General features: G+C 39.8%; 2 protein-coding genes across 2 annotated transcripts; one reads left to right on the top strand and one right to left on the bottom strand.

Moving 5' to 3' along the window:
- Window positions 1–1949: 1949 nt before the first annotated feature.
- Window positions 1950–8398, top strand: VTI1B (vesicle transport through interaction with t-SNAREs 1B; the record flags this gene model as incomplete). Its single annotated transcript, XM_009579350.1, has 5 exons — window positions 1950–2015; window positions 3276–3467; window positions 4809–4982; window positions 6905–6966; window positions 8014–8398. Coding segments are annotated over 5 exons (591 nt in total), but the record flags the coding sequence as incomplete, so codon positions are not given.
- On the bottom strand, window positions 8292–17630 carry ARG2 (arginase 2; the record flags this gene model as incomplete). The annotated part of the gene is made up of 6 exons (XM_009579348.1): window positions 8292–8719; window positions 9676–9812; window positions 11279–11383; window positions 11502–11596; window positions 16402–16561; window positions 17453–17630. Coding segments are annotated over 6 exons (881 nt in total), but the record flags the coding sequence as incomplete, so codon positions are not given.
- Window positions 17631–18195: the final 565 nt, after the last annotated feature.

Raw genomic sequence — 18195 nt, 5'->3', positions numbered from 1 at the left:
TCAGAGTGATATGAATGCCCAGTGTATTCTGGCATTTCTGTCAGGCCAGATCCAGTATAACGCTTTCAAGTCACATTGCCTGTTTTCTTGTTGGCATACAGACAAAAAAGTCTCAAGCCATTGCTACTTGACTTTTGGAAGCTAGCATTTCTTTGGCTGCTCGTTTATAAGTGCAGTGTCGTCTTAATCCGCTTGGGGGACACAAAGAAGGTAGAATACTGCTTTTTTCGGTACTGCACCAGGTTTCAATTAGTTTGAGACAACAGTTGTTTTAAGAGGGCACTACTTAAATCGGATTAGTGAAATGACCAGTATGAAACAAAATACTGACTTCTGAAGGCTGTTTTCCTGCAGTTCACGTCCATGATTTCACTTGCAACCCAGCTACCCAAATAATTGCATCAGCACAAATGTGGTGGCAAATCATGGAGGAAGTTGAGGAGAGTGGGAACCTCATAAGTCAGCATTTCCTCCTGAATTAACTGGCACGTGAAACTGCATTTCCTGATACCAGCTAGTGTGTCATATGTTAACAGTTATAGTGTAGCTTAGTCTGTAATAATTCTGTGTGCTAATTGAGAGGGTAGCTTCTTGTTAGATGATGGTTTTTAATTCTGTCTTAAGTTCTCTACAGTTCAAATTCTGGGGCTTAATATGAATTTGAACTGAAAGGGAAAGGCATGTCATGTATATGAGAGGAGCTATGTAAAAATGTTTTGGTCACTTCAGATTTTTTTCCTATTCTCTGTCGAGAGCTCGGTGGTTTAAAAACTGCTTCTTTCGCAGAGGATCATATTTACAAAAAGGTATTATCAAGTCAGTTTTTTCCTGCAACGACATTTTCATAATGTTATCTTTAATTTTGTCTTTAAGTTAAATCAAATTAGAGAAGTTTTACCGAGATGACTGTCTGCATTTTTTGCTACCCAAAATTTTAAGGCTGAATTATTCTCTCCTGAGAGATGAATTAGGCTAGCGCATATTTATCAGACTTCTGATAGAATTTGGTTTCATTCAGCAGTACTCTACATAGAGTCCTCTGGTGGTCAGCTTCAGTGCTTTTGCAAAAGCTTATAAAACATACATTTTTGCTCCATTCAGATAACGGGAGTTTCAGAATTCTACTTTCGTTGGTCGTGGATATTAGAGAGGTATGATAGTTTTTTAACACGTGCAAAATACATGTCTTAAGGTTTTGTTTAAAAATAGAGTAACAGCGGTGAAACCCATTCTTGGGCCTCCAAAGCCCTAGGTACAAGGACCTTAGCAAATGACTGTCTCAAACAAGTAAGATGTCTAGTTTTGTTGGCTGATTCAAACAAGTGATGTCGTTCCACAAGAGGGAAGCATTTGGGCATTAATCTGTGAACCTGAGGTGATATCTTGATGGCATCTGTAATCTGAGTACTCTAGAATGCTTATCCTGTTGACCTAGTTACTTTATGACCACGAGAATGCAGAGTGCCCTATCTGCCAGGAACTTCAGGGAAGTACATCTTGGAAACGTAGATTGACTTGATGTTCTGTTCAAATCCAGATTACAGTTTCAGCCTTCAGTAATCTTACCAAGTGTGTGCAAAAAATAAGAAATATTTAAGAGCTGTTTACCAACACGTCCTCTTTGTTATCCTTTCATGTTAAATGTTTTTCAACACGCAATGCTGTCAGTGGAAATCAGAGGATAATGGGTCAGAAAAATATTTCAGGTGTGAAAAATGATTTCATTTATTTACCAGAGTAAACAAAAGTGGCCAGCATTTGGAAGGGTGGTTTCTGCTCTCTCCCCCCACCCTCTTCTGACAAGTAGTCATAAGAACAGGCCGTTCCTGTTCGAGGTAAATTTTGACCTGGCGTCTCTGTAATCAGCCATCTCTGGCAGCTTCCTTGTCTATAATGGATTGAGTTCTGTTGTCGTTTCTCTATAGTTTATCTGACATACTACTTTTTCTTCTGCAGAGGAGAAGAAAAAACTAGTTCGAGAATTTGATGAGAAACAGCGTGAAGCAAATGAAACGGTAAACATAACTCTAGACTTCTGGCCTTTCTGACCAGTTGAAACACTGATGCCTTAAAAAGGACAGTACTTCCAAATTTTACTCTCTTTATGGTTCCTATGCTGGCAGGCAAATGTTGTATTTTTTTAATGTGTGATTCATTGATCTGATAGATGTGTCTGTGTTTGTCAAGACTGTTGTATATATCTATATACATATCTAGATACAGACAAATATTCTTACATGCGTATTTTTTCTTTTGAGTGCTCAGTTCGGATATCGCCTTCTCTTCGTTGAACAAAGGAGAGTGATAGAGGTGCAATTACAATTGCTAGAGATTGTAGGGAGGGCACGTAGAGAATCTCGCCCCCCCCCTCCTTTTTTTTTTCCCCTACTGTCTTCTTTCATGTTGGTCTTAACCCACCTGATCTTTCTATAATAGTCTGATGGTTAAATATCAGGGATCTTGAATATTTTAAACTTCTATGGTATAGGCTTCCTAGACAGCAGGTGACATGGAACTGCACAAAAAACTCATGAGACTTGTCTTTTTAAGCAAGACATTATGGATTAAGCTTTCTTTTCTTCTTAATGTGTTATTTGTTAGGATGTTTTTGAGCTGAACATTCTTTTGAGAGAGGTGCTTTATTCCTCTAATTTACTGGGTTTTATTGACATGTGTCTGTGTAGGTGATATACGAGATGTAGCGTTCATGTTGTGAGTGAGCTCATGTTGGTGGACAACTTTAAGCATTGTGAATTTGTAACAACTGTCACCAAAAGTTGATGTGAAAATTTATGCATCCACAATCCCAGGGTTTACAAATCCTAACTCCAGTTGCCAGGCCCAGATATTCAGAGTATGAATTTAGTGTCATGCCTACCTATGCAGTAGATCTCTGTTGCATAGATATGATGAGAAGCTGATACCCATCCTATAAATGCTTAAACAATATGAAAGTGAGAACTGCACATCTTGAAATTAGAGTGACGTTTCAGAAAATATCAAGCATTTAAGCCTGGCGATTAATTTCTTTTTTTTCTTTTCTTTTTTTTTTTCCTTGAGGCATTGCGTATCTGAAAATCCATGTGGGCTGAACAGCATTAGGCAGAATGGTGTACTCGATACTAGATGAGGGGTACAGGGTTTGGGGTTAATCGCCCCCCCCGCCCAATCACATAAAGGCATAATCCCTTCATCTGGTGGTGAGTTTTGAGTATAGCTGCTGCTAAGAATAGATTTGGTGCTTTAAAAAATAAACACATTTTCTTTTGTTAAAGCTGCGGGAAATGGAGGAAGAACTGAAGTATGCTCCTCTGCCTTTCCGCAACCAAATGATGAGCAAAATCCGGGCATACAGAAGAGACCTCTCCATGTTCCAGAGAGAGATGAGAAGCACAGATTTGGGATTGGGCTCTGGAAGTCAAGGCGATATAAAATACGGAATCTTCTCCACAGAAAATGAACAGAGTGTGAGAATTAGATATAAATTTTATTTAACATTGCTGTGATTGTTTAAAAAGAATATTCCAGATGTATTGTTTACAATGTTTCTACTTTAATCCACTTAGCTTCTCTGCTTGTATAACTCCCTGTATATCTCTGCATGTAACATGAATATCTCGGGGAGGAGAAAGAACACCTGGAACTCAAAGGAGAGCTTTTCTGTTCTAAAACAAAGATATGAATATAATAAAAATGGAAGTCCTTGAATACCACACAGTTAGTAACTTACACAACATTCTGTACTGAAATGCTTTATTTAATCATTCCCTTACAGCAGTGAAAACACAAAAGTGATGCTACTGACCGAGAAGAAAGGTTAACTTATCTAGTTTTAGTCTCCAGAACTAGCAAAGTGTGTGAATCATGCACTGTATAGGTTCTTTGGTAGAATTCTCTTTTAAGCAATCTCACTGTAAATAATTTCAAGAAAATATAAGAAGTCATCCTCTAGCACTTTGTTCACTATGGATATGCTGCTACGGTGCAAGAAATACACGAATTTCTTCGTTTACCAGATATGCTTAGATATATTTGAGCTAGTGAGACTGAATTTGCTTATTTTCAAAGTCATCTGTACAGAAAGTTCATGGAGGTGAGCTTTTTGTTTGTCTGCCTTAGATAAGGAAGGTTTGAGGGAGGCTCTTTCCTTAGTATCTCATTCTGCAGTAGCTTGGTAAATTTTTGCATTTGATTCCTCTTGGTTGATTCCTCTAAGAACTGAGAGCAGGATGGTAGCTTAGACTTTCTGAAGCTTAAGAAAATACTTTATTTTGAGCTACCTTTTGACCCCAAGGTCAGCAAACATTTCTTATCCTCTAGCTGAGGCTACTGGCATGAAAAGAGGATCTGTGTTACTTAGCAGTCCATCTGTTAGTGCTGTTTGTTCCTAATCCTTTTGACTGTGTAAACTCTTTATGATCTCCCTAGCAACCAACTGTGAAGTCACAAATAAGACTGAATTTAGATACAAATGGAAGGAAAAGTTAGCATCTGGAAAGGAAAGATATTATTTTCATGTAAATGTTCTTTGATTGAAAAGTAAATTGTTGCAAAGACAGTTTTTTGTAACTGTTTTAACTCTTTAGTTGTGTGTCCTTCTTTTCCAAGGTTTAATCAGATTTGGCCATAATCTTACAATGTGAACAAGAACTCTTTCAAAATTAACTGGGCTACATCAGTTAACATAAGCAGCATGTACAGCTAATACAAATGGATGGCCTATGGAGTCACGTCATAACTTTTTAGTATGTCAGAAGCCTAATACCTCTCTCTTCGTGCTTAATAGTTAAGTATACTTTATTTTTCAGACTAATCTGCAGTCACAGAGGGTACTGCTTCTCCAGGGAACAGACAGCCTGAACCGCGCCAGTCAGAGCATTGAACGCTCGCACCGAATTGCTGCTGAAACCGATCAGATTGGCACCGATATAATTGAAGAACTTGGGGAGCAGCGGGAGCAACTGGAACGCACCAAGAGCAGAGTAAGCAGGGAAACCGTGGGCATTGTATTGAAACAACCTGGTGTTAGCTTAGTGGGAACTGTATGCCAGTAATTACTCTCGGAGACCTCTCTAGACATGGTAATCCAATTGATGTTTCTACAGACCAAATCCAGGCTGCCACATTTCTATAGGAAATGGAAGGAAAAGGAAAAAAGGAAAAAAATTACTGTAGAAGGGCCCAAAGCAGAATGGCCAAATGTCTGCTGCTGTGTCTGTGCAAGATTGGATATTCGACCTGTAAACCACTGCTAAAAAAAAACAGCATTACTGAAAAAATCAGATTTTAAAAAAATGCTAAGGCGTTGCCCACCACTAGATTACTAGTAAAGGTTTAGATTTGGGAGGCAGTTAGCAAGTTCTTCTAATGAAATGAAAGTTAATAGAAGCTTAATTACTTAGTTACTAACCTTCCAATATCTGTAGGTTAGCTAAGGAGGGAGAAAGTGGTGTCAGACAAGATGCCTGTTCCTCATCCTTGAGTCAAGAAGCTCTGCTTCTACTGTGGAAACTTTAAGGAGTAGTTCATTTATTTTGTGTACACACATATGCAAAACCGAGACTTTGATTTTTTGAAGTGACAAACTGATGGGATTTTCTGTGTGTACAAGGGATCCTGAGTGTAAAGCTTTTAGGTGAGTGACTTGCAGGGGGACGCTGAGTTTGGCAAGTAGGCACGCTCAGCCAAAACAAAAAGCATACCCCTTTTCTTGGGAGTTATCTCTGCTCGTTGCAACAAAGCCTGTAGATTTTTCATTTAAGCAGTTTTTAAATTTCAGTCAGAATTTGATTTGCCCTGCTCCCAAATTTGGGTTGGAGAGCAGGAAAGGAAAGGTGATCTTAAGATTTGTAGGTATAGTTTTTGTCTGTTCTTTTTCTAATTAAAAATATCATAGTCCTTCAAGCACGTCAGTCTACACACAGTTGTTCATGAAGCTGTGACTTTTATTGTCAGCCTTTCAGGCACTGTGTTGCTGAACTGTATTAAACGCACATTCCAACTAGAAGCAGACTTTCTTCCTGCTTGGTATTTCATAGCAAAGATTGGAAATCTAGTATGCTTTTCTTCCCAACTGGGTCCAGTCCATCTCAGTGCAAGGTAACGTTACCTACAGGGCCAGTTTTGTAGTTGAGGGCAATAGCTTGAACTACAGAGGAGTTGTGCAGGCGGGTGTCTGTGTGCTGTGGTGGCAAGTGCCCTGGCTTACCTTCCACTTCCCTTGAAGCTTTGCAAGCGGAATAGCAAAATCTTACCCGGAGATCTCCAGTGGCCATACATCATGAATCCTGACTCTGTCTGCAAGACAACAGCTTTTTTAGTTGTCTGTAACCTCACTTAATTACGTGCTGCTTAATAGCTGAGTGAGAAATACGTGACAGTTCATTCTGAGCATTACAAAGCTGAAATGGATTATCTGTTAACAGTTCAGAGCTCACATCCACTGGGTCACTGAGACCTCTCAGTGCAACACAGTTCGTTCTTTGCTAGAAACTGAACAGCATTTCAAACAGTTCCAGAATGCACTGGGGAGAACATGTCAGTATCATTTTCTTCTGGTGTCAACAACTAGAATAATGTAATGAAATTTAATGAAAGGAGCTAATACCAACTTTCTGATACTTGTAGATTAGCTAAAGGGGCAGAAAGTGATCCTAAATTGCCTATCTTTGCATGTATCTAAGGGAAAATATACACGAAGTCTTATTTCCTCCTTAGAAAGGAGACAATGCTTCCAGCTTGTATCACGTGTAGAGAACAATGTTGTCTCTGAATTTTGAGAATATATGGTTAGCCTTGGTCCCATTATTAATTGCAGCATTTCACCACCAGCTACTTCCAGGTGCATCTTTACAGAGTTGCTGTATACTTCTTCAACTGGCAAATAACTTCTGTTTCTTCTTAGTTGGTGAATACAAGTGAAAACTTGAGCAAGAGTCGCAAGATTCTACGTTCCATGTCCAGGAGGTGAGTAGCGCGACTGAGAGCAGCACTCGGCAGGTAGCATTGCTGTCTGCAGGTTTCAGGCAAAAAATAGTGTCAGCTGGAACTGCAGGGAGGTTTTGGGGACTGTGTGCCCATGTGCAGATGCTAATTTGTGTTTTCTCCTCTCTGATAATTACTTAATGGAGTAATTGAACACTACTGAATTTGTGCTGCTCATTTAGGATAATACAGAGTCTTCAACCATCCCGAATGATAAATTGTGGTGAGGGGAGGGATTTGGACATAAGCAAGTTACAGCTAATGGTAACTTTAGATGCAACTCCTTGTTATTCAGGTTGGAAAAAGCTGTGCCATACATCGCTGCAGCATTAAGTGATTTAGATGTCTGATGACACAGACAAATTCATTTAGCCCATAGTAATGCCCTAGAATAGCTAAACTGTCAGATGGGAAGCTCTGAGCCTGACCATATACTATTTTAATGAGTAAAGCCATGGCTGCTTAAGTGTATTTATAGTTTCTTAACAGTATGGTTTAATTATCCTTCTAAACCAGTTCATGGAGCGTATTTCCAGTAGGTACTTCTGGCCTAACAACCTTTCCTTTATACTTTTGCTAAAGGAAGTTATGATAACTGTATAATTTTCAATAGTAAAAGTACAGTATTATTTTGAGATTTTATAGTTTTACTTCAACTACATAGTTCCAAGTAAAAGCACCATAAGGTGGGTTTTAGCACAGGACTTCAACTGATGTTTTCCTCTTTGCTTAATCAAATGAGTAGGCACATATACAGCAGAATGATCCGCCTTATGCGGGGGAAGAGAAACAGAACTGCTACTATTGAAGTGTAAGATTTAAGCAGAATTTCCAGGAAAACATGAGTAGGAAACTACCAAGTTTGTCCCCTCCTGCTTGTTGAGAGCTATTCGAATAGCACTTCGTGGTCCAGCTGAAACAGGAAGTATGCTTATTGAAGGTATGGTGGTGATTAGATTATCTAGAATCTGCTTTCATAATCAAGGAAAAAAAAAGCTATCTTGGATTTTTTTTATTTTTTAACTCTAGAGTAACCACTAATAAGTTGTTGCTGTCAATAATCATCATCCTGGAACTAGCCATCCTAGGAGGTGTGGTCTACTACAAGTTCTTCCGCAGCAGATGAATCTTCAAGAGTAAGATGAGCTTTTCCGCTGTTGAGGAACCGGATGGGATGTCTGTTGCCTTTGAATGGCTGAGGATTGAACTGTCTCACAAGACGGCACGTTCAACTGAAACTGTACTGACACTAGAAAGACAGAGAATGGGAGTAAAAGGAAAATGCAGAGACAGACTTGAACTGCTGGTAAGATTAATAAGAAGGTAATAAATATTTTGTTGTCTCAATTTGTATATACTTAACTAAATGAATAAATCTTGGTATGTAATAAAGTAGCCACCGATCAGTGGAAAAGCTAGTTTATTTAAAAATTGAGAAGTTAACAGTATTTGCCAAGTGTTGACAATCTATACACTCAAGTGCCTCAGCAGAGCTCTATAATGTCCAATGTACCCAACACTTTGGGTTCTTAAATCCTCACTTGCTCTTCACTGTCAGATTCATCTGGAGAACTGGGTGTTGGGAGTTCATCAAACGCAGTGTGTGCTCCTTCCCTTGTCTGCCCAAAGCACGTTGCTATCACGTCGACTGCGAGACTAGCAGTTGCGTTCACTTCCTCTTGAGAAGCTCCAAGCAGTGGATTGACTTCAACCATGTCTACAGCTGAAAGCATTCCTGTGAAAATGGTTTACAGCTTTGTTACTGTGAAAAAGGGTAAAATCTCTCATAGGGTTTCTTTTGCAGCCTCTCATTCGTAGCAGCAAGTCTGCTATTTGAGCTTGTGACCTACTCTACCCCTTAGACAAGTAAAATTGGCTCTCAAGTGAGGGATGAGGGTATCGTTCTTAGATGCAAGTTTGTGTGTTTAATTTGGTTCGTTCTTACATCGTCACTACCTCACTCATCCATGCTTTCACCATTCAGGAGAAACAAGTTTGATTTTCCATATACATTTATGAGAGGAATGTTTTTTAATCTTGTTTTCTCCCAGTCCAAAAATTAGGGGATATAAAATAGTCTCACCTAGTATTTTTTGCTGTCCTATTCATGATTCTATTGAATCTGTTGTCTGGTTGTTGTGGCTTTTTTTTCCTTCTTCCCATACCAACTTTTACTGCAAATAACTCATTGTTTAAACAAATTAAATAAAAACTCCATGACATAAGGAGGAAATTCCTCATATATTGAGTCAACTGCAGTATACTTAGTGAAAGCTTGATTTACTAGCCTTGAATCCTAGAATGGAACTTCAAACTGTTTAAAATTGTTTGCATCCATTTTTTTATTCTAGATGCCCATTTTTACATCTGACCTCATGCGCTTAGGAATAGGGGACAGTATTATACAAGATGACCAAGTAATTTTTGGCATTAGTTGTTAATGTATTATGTATTTTATTTACTTTCGGTAAGTTGCAGTTGTTGATGGTTAAGCTGCTTCCAACACCTGGGGTACTGCCCAACCACAGGACTTCTTTTTCCCCGTACGAAGGGTTGAATTGACTTTGTAGGCACCTTAGGTTTGACTACGTTTATCTTATTATCTAGTTACACAGGAAAAACATAACCAATATGAGCTCTATGTAGTTTGTCCTGTCCTTGCTTAGTCCAGTACTGCTGGTCAGCTCCTACCTGTGTTGTGTATTTCCTCTGTGATGTACATGCCTTCTCTGTAAGTTAATCCACCTAGAACAGGAGTCCCAGTTGCTGGAGCCAGTGAGGGATCAAAAGCATCAATGTCAAAACTCAGGTGAATTGGTCTCTGTCTCCTGAGACAGAATAAAACAAGAAGAGCAATTTCAGAACCTTGAACTTTTTCTACATCCAAGCTGATCAGCAAAGCAGCATCATACTCTGTGATGCTAAAGGTCCTAAGTCCTATACCAAGTCTTGCATACATTTGGAATGGATTTTTTATTTTTTAATATCTTTGGACTCTGAAACATCTCTTAGCTCAGAACTTTCCCCAGTACACACTGGGAAAACAGAAGTTTGTCTTTCTAGGTTCACTGAGCATCTGCTCAGTGGCTGAAGATAAGTGCTTTAGTTCTAACAGTCTTATCTGGTATTTGTCTCCTTAGTTGGAGAAATGTAGAGAAATGTATGATATAATCCAGCTTTTTCTCCTTTTGTACAGAAAGCCAGGGTGAAAGGCTGAAACATTGATTTTCATGGCATCTAGGATGGAGGAAGCACCAAGCTTGAGGATTTCATAGACAGCTCATCAAGATGAACGGGGCATTCTGCATTTTTCAGGTCAATAGTTGAAGGCTGCCTCCAAACTCTGCCATGTAAGCCTAGTTGATGAAAAAGTGAAGGATAATCTCAAACCTAAATGTTAGTTACTTACTACATGAAGTCTGGCAACCCATGACACCTTAATAAATTGGACACCGTTTGTCATTCAGATAAGCTATTTAAGTGGTAGACTGTGTACTTCTAACTTACTGCAGATGCTCAGTAGGGAGAAACATCTGGATTTGCAACTTCTTTACTTGGCACAGCTGCAGCTAGGAAGGGTGAGCACTCCTTTAGGTACAACAGCCTGCAGCACAGATACATGGACCTTGTTCTGCTTACAGGACTTTGTTCTACTCTGTGAGAGGGTAGAACCCCTTACCCTTTTAACTCTGATCCTCTCCGTGTGTCCCTAGACTAGCATGATTTGCTCCCTGATCTGGTTCAGCAAACTTGAACACGGTTAGCAAAGACTTCAGCATTGAACTTAAGTAAGGGAGTGGTTGCAGTGAACGTCACTAGCTGAACTGAAAGCGGCAGTTGTCATCAGGACAGTGTACGTGAGCACAGTCTAAGGAGGAAGCCATCAAATGCTTCTACCTCATGTACTAACAGCTGAATTCAGTTGCTACATGTGTTTTTTAAAAGTATAATGTATACCTTAGACTCCGAGTTGATTCAAACATTTTGTCAAACCGCAGCACAATGCAGAATTCCTCAAGAAACAGAACAAATCATATAAAACAGAGCCACAACTGTAGTGACTAATGTAACTTATCTCATAGCTTTTTGCGAAACACTGTGAAATGGTTCCAGTTCAAGATGTGGAGCTTGAGGACTAAAGTCAGTGCTAAGACTTTACTACTTACTGGACACTGTCACAGTACTGTTAGGCCACCTTACATCAAGAGTGACCTTCACCTGAATATCTACTTTCCTGAAAGTCATTTAACAAGTGGATGATAAGAGTAGTTTAAATCAGATAATAATTTGTTACCTGCCCATCAGTTGTTCAAATGTTTTTTCCATAACTTTCTGAATTCCAAGACGATCAATATCCCTCATGGAAAAATACTGGATGTCATAGTTCTTCAAAATATAGCTGTTAAAATAAAATTTTTTTAAAAAGTCATTACTGGCTTAAGCTTAAATCTAGCAACTCTTATGAACAGCCAGATGTGGAAAGAAGCTTATGATTTCAGCCTTTACAAAAATCCTTTTTTTTAGCAGGATCCACGTCCCTCAAACCAATGTACACAATATCAGATGCTGAAAGGCAGGGCTTTAGCCAGGAAAAGCCAGGAAGTTGTGGTACCTGCAAGCAAAGGTTTGGTATTAGGTTAGTTTCATGACATACATAACAAAACTGTATTTAATGCTTCCCTCAAAACTTCGTATTTATTTATAGCATCCTTTCTCTGTCTGAACAGAGAAACTTCATCACTTGAGAGTCTGGCTTCCTGATTTAATCAGTCCTTGCCTTTGTCATACGATTTTACTTGAGTTGAATGTTAATGGATGAAGTTTTTAACTCTTCTACATTTTCTAGTTTGAAGAGGAGGAATAAAAAGCCCAAATCCACAAGCAATAGGTGATTAGCATCAGTGAGGGGAATGATAAGAAACTAGATACCCAGATGTAGATCACTCATACAGTGCGTTTAATGGTAACGCTATGTAACTTACCCAGTACATCATACTTAAGTGGAAGAATAAAAACCAAGGCACCTGTATCTTTTAAGAGACTCACCAAAAAAGTCATGCAAACTTTGTGGCAAGAACAATGTTAAAGATGGACAAATTCAAAGTGGGGGAAAAAAAAAAAAAGAGCATGACAAGACAGTGGGCTTCCACATTGGGCTATATCATACTGGTTTTCAATGTAGAACTGAAGAGAGCAGGCCTAGGACAGCAAATGAAAGATGATGAGGGTCATCATTCTTCAGCTTTGGTAATTAAGTAGTCACGGTATGCAATTATAAAAAATCCTTCAATCCTACTAATTTTAGACGTACTTTAAATTAACTCAGATTTCTCTTCTTCCTCTCCCAGCTCTGAAAATGGCTACAGCCAACACAGCTGTCAAGCAGCAAGAAGGCTTTGTTTTCCTCTTATACTTCTCAATTACTAATTATATTCTAGTTACAACATTTGGATTTGTTTTTAAAGGCTAACACACCCATATATTTAATTACATTGGGATTAAATAAGCATATATAATAAAAGTATGTTTTCTGCAGTCATGAATTCAGAAGAGGCATAAATGAATTGGAGACCACGAGGAAGGATAATTCAGGTCTCAGAAATGAAGCTGTATCTGCAAAATCCACCACCATACCATAAGCTGAGCATAGTATTGATAATATTGTCAGATACTCTCTAGTATCCATTATTTAGTAGATTTAATACTGCCATTTTTAATTATACCTCTTCCTCTTTAAATAAAGAAGATGGAATGCCTTAACTTCCTTTGATAGGCTCTGTTTTTACTTTGTTGCAATAGAAAAGGAGTTGCTGATAGTAAAGCCAAACAGGCATCAGAAAAAGGTGCAGGCATTTTCATGGTAAGTTACTAATAGCAGTTTATGAGTTTAGTTTGAATGGTTCCAGGAGCCCTGATGCTAATGCTCAGTTTGAGGAATGCAAGTCAAAGGATTATGTTCATAAATATTTTCCCTTAAAACAGCAAAATTCATTTTAAAAGTTTTTTAAAAACCCTGAAGGGCCACCTTGCCTTGAGGCGTACCAGACAGTGCTGCTGTGAAGCTACCTGGACAAACAAGTAGTAACTGACAGCCTGTGAAGGGACTGTGCAAGCAACACCAGGGTTTGTTCTACAGTGACCTCGCCAAATGCTTTATTTTATTTCACAGCGAGATGCATCACTTTTATACTTCATGTTGTCTGCTACATGGGGTTATTTAATTCAGTAGAGCATTGACCAAGCTCATTAGCCCTGGATACATAAGGGATTCTGCAAACAGGTGAGATGATAACTCCTAAGCTGAGGGACTTGAAACAGCCCTGGGGAGTTCTTGGCAGTTGTGCTAATTTAAGCAGTTGCTGCCATGTCAGTTCCCCCTGTTCCGTTGTGCCAGGACAGCTGTTTGTAGGGTCATACAGCGAACGAGGACTAGGACTTGGTGTCTCAAAAACTAACCAAGCAAAGAGACACTGCTCCTGACTCTTCTCATGCAATCCCACAGAAGGTTACAGCAGCTGAACTGAGTTGCTGCCATGGGGTCAAGAACAGTCTAAACAGATTGTGCCACCAAGAGAGACGTATGTTACACTACCACCTCTGTCTCATGTCCTCTTGATAGGGAATGAAGAACAAGGAGCCTGGAGATGCTGGAAGAGCAGTACCAGTTAGTAGAGATGGGCAATGAATCCAGAAGATAAAATGTAATCATGCAAGCTATTTTGCTCTCTTTTTGTATCCTCAAAGGAGCAGTTATTTCTCTGTGGTTCTACAAAACAATCTAGACAGGGAGCCAAGTGTTAACTAGCCTTCCTCATACTGTTAAGTTGATGACCAAATCTTGTGACCCAGAGAGACAGTTTGGTGGAATTACGGGAGTCCACCCAGAGAAGCATACACACAGATGTGTCATGGTGGGGAGGGGTTGCTCAAAAACCCCTTCACAGCATGAGTGAAAGCAAGGAAGGAGATACAAGGCTCACTGCAAAATCTTTCTTGTCCTCTCACACTGCTATGCTAGGTACCCTTTGACAAAACAGAAACCTCCTTGAGAAGCAAAGTGCAACTGGTTAGTTTGTCTATCGCGTTGAGAAAGAAGTTATGCTTAGCAGAGTTTAGGACTAGAGTAGCCTTCAGTTTTAGGATTCAAAAAGAATCCTTGCAAAGCAGTCAGGAAAGACAGTAAATTTTTTTGTTCCGTTGTCAACACAACTGCTCTACTGGATGAGAGCAAGAGAGCGAGCCACATGCACCTGTTCACAGATAAAGGTTCCCTCCAGTGAGTCAGACAGATATGTAGCCAGACAAGCTATTGTCCAAGGCACATTCTACTACTGCTAAAAACTGCTGTTTAAAAATTTATGCTGTTGTAGAAGCCTTCTTGTACCAGGAGGACAGATGATGTTTTTCCCCCCTCTAAACAGGAATACAATATGGTAAGAAAACCCTCTAAATGAGTACACACCTGTTTGCATAGCTGCAAATACAGGTTGAGGGGATTTGTGTCAGATGTTTCTGCATAGGCTTCCTGACAGCTAGAATTTAGTTGGGCTTGTAATGAGCTCTCGCAACCAGCACCATACCTGACTGACTCACCTCTAAATGTAGCCTAATCTTACTCTTTTTTCACTACTGCTGCTAGCAAGAGGCCTGCTCTCCCACTGACCCCAGAAGGCTCACGGTATTCTTTTAATAGCTCTAAAAAAAAAAAATACTGCTTTTCTGTGCTGCTCGAGAACCGTAGCCCAGCAGACCAGAAATCAACAATGTATATACAGGAAGCTGATTAAACACTTTTGTCATATTGACAAAAGAGGAAAGCAGCATATCTTACTCTGCCTTTTTCCTCCTTCCTCAGCTATCAAAGAACTGGACTTTGTTCTGTTCTCACCAAGACATAAACAGATCACCTTAGGTGAGGTGAGCTCCAAAATTCACAAAATTTTCTTTTGCTATTCCTATCTCTCCTGCAGAAGCAGGTGCAGTTGCCAAAAAGAAAAAAAAAAACACCCTCTTTAATTTACAGGCAAGAAACAAGAAAGACAGTAACCTTTTATATTAACCTTCTTATGTCCTGGGAATATTTCAAGAAGCCCCATTAATTTTGCATTACTTTGGCAATTCTAGCATGTTTGTAGAGACCATACAAGAATTACTAGAAAGAGGAAGGTACGTAAAAGCACCAAATGATTCTATTGACTTGTGGATGGAATTCATTCAAAAGAATTTGCAGGAGAAAAGCAGAAGAGCTTTATCAGATGGTAGCAATCTTGCTATGCCAAATGGGTACTAATGCAATGGTATCTTCAATAGCCATAAAGACATTAAACATGCTTCATCTTTCTTGGAAGAGGCATACGTCCATCAACACAGCACCCCCAAAATTTATCAGAGGGGAAAAAAAAAAAATTTAAGGGAAATGACTAGCAGTGCAAAGTGCCAGAATAAAATCGAGTCAGGTTTTCTGCAGCTCCAGCATCCATTCTCAACCTGCAGTTGCTGATCCTGCTCCCACTCTCCAGCCTAAGCTTCAGCAGAAGCAGATTGTCATACCTAAGTTCCTACTGCAAATGCCCCAGTTATTATTAACAATGCACAGGCTGGCGCTGTAGTGTCTCCAGCAGATGCTACAGGTACCTGTATAGGGAGATACAGTCCACAGCTAAGCCAAAAAGGATATGTAGGCCTTACGTCAACCTACTGTTTAACATCTTAACAGTAGCAAAAACTGGCCATGCACATTCCATGTGCCCCAGTAAACAGCTCTTTTTCATAATTTGACCTCCTCCTAAGACAAAGACTATCTCTTTAAAAGCACCCTGTAAGCAGGTACAGCTGTTCTGATTTGTAGTATTTGCCACTGGAGCCAACACCAGAGCAGCCAGTTAGGAGACATCATGCAGGAACAGCCCCTGTCAGGCCCCAAGGTTGTCAAAACATGGAAGAGCCAAACTAAGCAGAAGCAGCATGCCAGGTATGCAGGAACCAGCTGTCTGGAGCAGCACAGCTCTCACAGGCTCAGCTGGGGGGAAGTTCCCTCTTTTGCTCGGTTGGTAGAATTGCTGCCATTGCACAGCACCAACTCCACTCATTATGCAGGAATGGCACCATGGTCAGCTGCCTCATAGAGCTTGTGTGAACTCTTGCTTTCTGTACAACCCACAAAGAAAAGCTTTTTCTCATTCCTGTTTCTAAGTGTGCGTGTATGTATTTCTATATTTACATGTGTGTGGGCATTTGTGTATAGGTGCATGTGTATATATATGTACATGTGTACACACACAAGTAATACATATTTTTGCTTGTATTCAGATAAAAAAAGGTGTGCATTTGCAACAGATAAGAAAGCACCTCACACCAGAAAAAGTAAAATGCTCTGAGGATTTCAGTGTAGGCTAAATGTACAAGGAAAATACTTACTTTATCTTTGAGCTCTCTCAAGAGAAATGAGAGAGGTTGTCCATGGAGGCTTCCAGACTGAGTTGTAAGAGGGGTGTTGATATCAGCATGCGCATCCACCCAGATCACACCGAGGTGTGGGCACTGCCGTGCGTGGCCGCTGACAGAACCAAGTGCCAAGCTGGAAATACAGTAGCAAAGTCTTTAGTCACCATTTCTCCTTCAGAACAACTACAAAGATAATGGGAAGTCTCTGCAAATTCAGTCAGCAACGTTGTCATGTTTCAACACGTCAGATATCCATGACAATAAAGGGTGTATCCCATACAAACTGCATGGCATGCCACTGTCACGATTCCAGCAGACTCCAAGTAACTCTACAGGACTATATTAGTACTGACAGATGAGGAAGAGCTCTCTTCTCTCTCCACTGTCACCCTTCCCACACTGTAATCTTCACCTGTTCTGCTCCAAATGATCTCTTAGAAAATCTAGTGTGCTTACTCATCAGTTCTGCTATTTACCCATTTTTTTATTCCAGTCATGACACCTTCCCCCCCCAATTCATTCTTACATGCCCTACCTTCTTCAACCAGTTCTCAGACCGAAGATTAGTGAAAAAGAGCAGAAACAGAGATTCACATGTTATAAGATCTACTACAAAATGGTCTGTGTGCAGGCATTACAAACCCATCCTAAGAGATGACATCCTGAGAGCTGAGGGGCAAAAGAGACACATCACTAAACGTTCAGCAATAAAGAAACCGCAACAGTTCCTAAAGGGACCTGATCACACAGATTTACCCAAACAGGAAGACCTCACTCATATGTCTGCAGATTGCAGAACAGTCTGGAACTAAGCGGTACTGTCTTAGAAGGTCAGATTTTTGTAGCCGTCTTCTATGTTCCACCCTAAAAGCCCCAGCAATAAAATCAAAATGCTGCTACCCCATGGTATTGCCAGGAAATGGCCCCAAGTTGTTCCCACCATCCCCTTATTTTTTAATTAAATTCTTATACTCCAAGTGTCAACCTGCAGCATGCACCACTAATTGCTTCTAGTTCAGCTCACCTGTGATCACCTCCTATAGTCACACAGCTGTGTCCAGCAGCTACCGCTCTGCTTACAGCATCAGCCAATACCTGGCTGGCTAAACCCACTGACCGGGGATATAAGACCAGGTTGTTGTACAATTCATCATTGGGAACTTGAGTGAAATTCAAATCTCCAAAGTCGTACACTTGGCATCCTGGAAACACAGCAAAAGGAGAAAGTGAGTTACTTAAATAAGTGCCCAGAGAAATGTTCAAAATATGGTCCCCTCAGAGAATCAGTTGGGCAAGTGTGAAAGGAACAACAAGAAGGGAATGGATTCATTTGATTATTTGCATGCCCTTGCAAACAACAGTGTCACAAATTTACAGATTAGAAAGCTTAAGATAGTATTGTCGCTTTAATTCAGCCATGAGATAGGACAATCATAGAAAGTCACCTAGAAAAACAGTTTGATTTTTTAAAAATTATTTCTTGGCAATTTTAACATGAAAAAGTACAGTTTGTACTGCCGTCTTCCTTCCCAATTAGACAGATTGTATACAGCCTTAAATGAGCTCAGTTGCTCAAAGATGCGTAGGACCACACATTTCACTAACTATACCTGAACCCTAACAGTTTTTTCCATTTTCAAACCCCACAAGAATCCAGGCACAAAAGTGCCAAGTTACCAATAAAGGAAATTTTCTTACAGTACTTCCAGGTAACTCCATGGAGGATGCACTAGTGTTTTTTAAAAGAACCTGTCCATTTTCTCAATG

This window comes from Fulmarus glacialis, unplaced genomic scaffold (assembly GCF_000690835.1).
Source record: "Fulmarus glacialis isolate BGI_N327 unplaced genomic scaffold, ASM69083v1 scaffold23446, whole genome shotgun sequence".
Taxonomy (NCBI): domain Eukaryota; kingdom Metazoa; phylum Chordata; class Aves; order Procellariiformes; family Procellariidae; genus Fulmarus; species Fulmarus glacialis.
The sequence above is the reverse complement of the archived record's forward strand: the minus strand, read 5'-3'. Positions and strand labels throughout refer to the sequence as shown.